This window comes from Crocuta crocuta, unplaced genomic scaffold (genome assembly GCF_008692635.1).
Source record: "Crocuta crocuta isolate KB4526 unplaced genomic scaffold, BGI_CrCroc_1.0 scaffold548, whole genome shotgun sequence".
Lineage (NCBI taxonomy): Eukaryota > Metazoa > Chordata > Mammalia > Carnivora > Hyaenidae > Crocuta > Crocuta crocuta.
In genome coordinates, this window is record NW_027528725.1 from 2,450,562 (window position 1) to 2,455,425 (window position 4,864).

Below are 4,864 nucleotides of genomic sequence, written 5' to 3' on the forward strand. Positions count from 1 at the left end.
CTTAACATAAAACTTTAATTTAAAAAAAAAAAAAAAAACTAGGGGCGCCTGGGTGGCTCAGTCGATTAAGCGTCCGACTTCAGCTCAGGTCATGATCTCACGGTTCGTGGGTTTGAGCCCCGCGTCGGGTTCTGTGCAGCTCAGACAGCTCAGAGCCTAGAGCCTGCTTCAGATTCTGTGTCTCCCTCTCTTTCTGCCCCTCCCCTGCTCACGCTGTCTCTCTCTCTCTCTCTCAGATATAAATAAAAAATTTTAAAAAAAAACCTAAACTGGGGGAAAATTCAATGTGGACAAAAATAAAAGCCCCCCCCCAAAAAAAGAAGAAAAGAAATTCCTTAATGCATAAGCTTTGTTCCCTGTCTTTGAACACTACTATTTATGAAGCACCTTAGAACTACACACTGAATGTGTGAATAAATTTCTCTTCCATTGATCCTGAATATGACTTTGTCATGGCACTAACAAGCAGAACATGGTGGAAGTGACATTATGTGACTTCCAAAGCCAGATCAGAAAAGGCAATATGGCTACAGCCTGGCTCCCACTCTCTCTGAGAAGGCTCACCTTTGGAATGCAGCCCCTGTGCTGTGAATAAGCCCAGGGCACATAGAAAGAGAGCATATACAGGTGTCTAAACCTCAGCGAAGGTCTTAGTCATATGAGTGAATAAGCCTTCAAAGGAGTCTAGACTCCAGCCTGGAGTCTTCCAGCTGAGGTCCAGCACATAGACGAGATATAAGCCATCCCTACCTATATGAATCCTTGACTCACAGAATCTCTGAGGATAATAAATATGCCACTACCTTTTGGGGTAATTTCTTACTCAACCTAATAACTGGAATAGGGTGCTTCTCTCCCCATCCCTTCCTTGTCACACAGGCTACTACTAAATAAATCACTAACATAAAATACAAATAAAAGTCAAAAATTAGGAAAAACTCCTCATAGGTAGATGAAATCAATCCATGTAGTATGGATACTATGTATTTAATGGAAACATGTTTTGAGTGATTGACAATGAATTCAGGGACATGAGAGAGAAAACACACTCCATAGGCTGGCTCCAGTAAAGTAGTTCTGCCAAAACCATAGTGAAAATGTAACTTCAAACTGAAACAACACTACCAGGCTTATCTCAATCCTATGTCTACAAAGAAAAAGAAAAAAAGGAACTAATGAAGTTATACAGCTCCTTCATTACATCATTTCCTCCCAGGATATATATAGAAAACGGTTTTATGTTTTAAAAAAGCTCCCCAGATGATTTTTTTTTTAAGTTTACATAATTTTGGGAAGAGAGAGGCAGTGTGTGCACATGTAGGGGAGGGACAGAGAGCAAGGGAAAGAGAGAGAATCCCAAGCAAGCTCCACACTGTTGGCACAGAGCTGGATACGGAGCTAGAACTTGCAAACTGTGAGCTCATGACCTGAGCCGAAACCAAGAGTCAGACGCTTAACTGACTGAAGCACCTAGAAAGCCCTATAAAGAAAAGGTTTTGATGAGATGAATACCAGATGGAAAAAAAGCAGACTTTGGCAACCATGAACATTTAATCTGTGGTACAGACAGCTTTCAGGGAAAGGAATGATTCCAACAGCTAAAATGCTACAAATCACTGCTTGGTACCCTCCAAAGAAAACTGAACAGTTTTCCTTCCCAGTGAATAGAGAGGCTGGTGAAACGCACCTGCCTGTAGTGGGCATTTCTAAGACCTAACGGTACTTAATGGACATAGAGACCAATCAGCAGAAGTTCGAACTCCCCTCTTAATTTGCAGGCTAGATCACATGATGCTGTACACATTAAAAACTGCATAACTAGAGAGCCATTCACACAGATTAAAATATGCAAGATTCTACACAAAAGTACTAACAACATGAACACTTTGAAAGACTTGGGTCCAAATACTGTGAGGAATAAATACACTACATACCTAACAGTCAATCTCTCATACTGTCCCTCTTAAATTAAATTCGTTGATGACTTGAAGTAATGCTAAAGTTTCTAGTACCATAATACTATCATTCTGGTGATACATTCAAGTGTATTAGAATGGATATTTAAATATATACACATATATTAAAAACATAAGAATAGTAATGTATATCTTTCTAAAAGAGTAATAATTAGCACACTGATTACTATATTGAAAAATAAAAATAAAAATAAACTCAGATTCCAGGGGCATCTGAGTGGCTCAGTTGGTTAAGCATCCAATTCTCGATTTCAGCTCAGGGAGACCGAGCTCCATGACGGGGTTTGCACTGACAGCACAAAGCCCGCTGGGGATTCTCTCTCCCTCTCTCTCTGACCCTACCTGGCTTGTGTGCATGCTCTCTCTCTCTCAAAATAAATAAAACAAACATTAAAAAAATATATACAACATTCTAGTATTAACTAAAGTGCCCAACAGAAAAAAAATTTGCAAAACAGGAAACAGCAAATCCTTTTGCAATATTCTAAAACAAATACAGAATTACAAGTTAAAATTAAAAGTAAATATTAATGAAGCATAATGAATATTAAATTAAGAATTACTATTTAAACCCCCAAAAAGAATTCTGATGAGTCAAAAGCAGAAAAGGGACTTATTTTCTTGTACCAATTCCCAACACATGAATTTCCATTTACTAAAAATTTTTATGAAGTAGAATTCCCTTCACTGAATATTAGTATCCCTTGTTGGCAACCCATACTATTTACAAATAGATGACAGAATCCAAAAACAATTAAAGCTTAACATTTTGGAAAAGCACATTAGTTCGGTATGTTAGAAAATACCTTTAAAGGTACTACTCTGCAACCCCTTTTCCAAATGTGAAACGGCTTGGAGTTTGGGTAAAATAATAAATTCGTGATCATGTTGTAATACAGAAAATTTTAACCTTAAGAAACTGGTAAGGAAAAAAGATTAATATTTTATTTATTTTTTCCAACTTTATTGAGATAGAACTGATATGACATTGTGTAAGTTTAAGGTGTACGACAAGCCGATCTGATACACATATACACTATGAAACAATTACCATGATAAAGTTAGTACATTCATCACTTCACATATTACCTTTTTTGTGTATGGTGCAAAGATTTAAGATTTATTCCCTTACCAACTTCCAAGTATATAGTACAGTACTGTTGACTACAGTCACCATGAACTATCAGATCCCCAGAACTTACTCATAACTGGAAGTCTGTACCATTTGACAAACATCTCATTTCCCCCACATCCCAAGCCCTGGAAACCATTATTTTACTCTTTCAGAGTTCAGCTTTTCTAGCTCTCATAGATAAGTAAAATCATACAGTATTTCTTTTTCTCTGACGTACTTCACTTAGCATGATGCCCACGTCCATCCAAGCAATCAAATGGCAAGATTTCAGAAGGTTAGTATTTTACATCACTGAAAGATTTCTAAGTATAGAAAACCTAGGTGACACAGCAAAAAAGAGATGGAAGGTGCTGTCTTGGAGACGTAGGAATGAGGAATGAGGGATCCAGTCCAAACATGGACTATATACCAGTTACTATTATTTCATAATACTTGATTTTTGAATATGACAATGGTTCTGTGGTAACTTATAAGACTCCTAGGCTGCTGAAGTACTTACATGTGAAGTGTACCACTTACTTGCAGACGGTTCAGAAAAAACACACAGAAAAAGATAAAGCAAATGTGAAAAATGTTAACAACAGATCAGTCTAGCTAAAGACTATGTAGCTATTCATTTAGTATTCTTCCTCCTCTTCTGCAGGTTTGAAATTTTTTAAATAAGAAAGAGGAATACACCCTTGTATATATCAACAGATGTACAAGAATGTTCACTGCAATGTTACTGACAAGCGTCCAAAGTGGAAAAAATCCAAGTACATCAACAGTAAACTGGATGAGTAAATGGTGACAAATCAATGAAAAAGCAAACTGTGGTGTATTCATTCAGGAGAGTACTCTACAGCACTGAAAATGAGCCCACAATGGGTAACATACTGCATGGGTGAGACTCACAAATCATGTTGAGCAAATAAAGATAGAAATAGGATGAACAAATATTCGATGAATAAATATTTCAGACAAGACTCAGATAAGATCAAGGCTGTCTTTTATCTTTGTTTACAAGTTTTATTCACACAGTACAAGAAAGATTACAAAGAGAATGTATAAATCACTCACAGGAACAAATTCCTTTCAAGCACCTCAAGCACATTTATAAAAACCAGCCACATACTAATTTGCTCCACTTATAATGCACTGTTGGTTTGTCAACTTTTTGAAAGATCCAGTTTAAATCAAAACTTAAGCTAGAAACTTACAAACACATACTAAAAAGACTTTCTTCATTGGATAAAGAATAAGGCTTTTCAAAGTATAATACAATTAAACAATTTCAGTTTTAAAATATAATCTAAATTCAGATTATGAAAAGAAAAAATATATAAAATACTTACATTAACTTTGAAAGCTTGTACAGTGTTATCCAAAAGAAGGATGTTGCAAACCACCTCCGTATGCTGTCTGTCTCGGGCCAACTCTGATGCTCGGACATTGTAGGTTCTGCCAGCAGGCAATCGGAAACGTGAGGTCATTACTGTCCACACACGGTCTAAGTTGAAAAACAAATTCACTAAATAAAAGAATAGTTTAAGATACAAAGTAGTTTAAAACAGCAAGGTTGCTATATATTGTTCAGTTAACACTTAAGTAAAAAGCAGTTACAACTTTTGAAACACCTGGATAAGAATTGCACATATGAATAAAGGAATCATATATGGTTCATCATCTAAACTAAAATTCCAACTGCCCGAAGAAAAGCTTTACTTTGAACTGTCCCATTGGGAAGACAATATACAAACTGTTCAGGACATCA

The 4,864-nt window shown here is 36.4% G+C and overlaps 1 protein-coding gene across 2 annotated transcripts in view; it reads right to left on the reverse strand.

Annotated features, from left to right (window-relative positions):
• Window positions 1–4,591, reverse strand: part of PTPN4 (protein tyrosine phosphatase non-receptor type 4) — a 177,737-nt gene extending 173,146 nt beyond the window's left edge. For both annotated transcript variants that reach the window (XM_077755303.1, XM_077755302.1), the window contains exon 1: window positions 4,446–4,591. In XM_077755303.1, coding sequence (XP_077611429.1) covers window positions 4,446–4,583 — 138 coding nt within the window. In that variant the 5' untranslated portion in view covers window positions 4,584–4,591. The remainder of the gene's footprint in view (window positions 1–4,445) is intronic.
• Window positions 4,592–4,864: the final 273 nt, after the last annotated feature.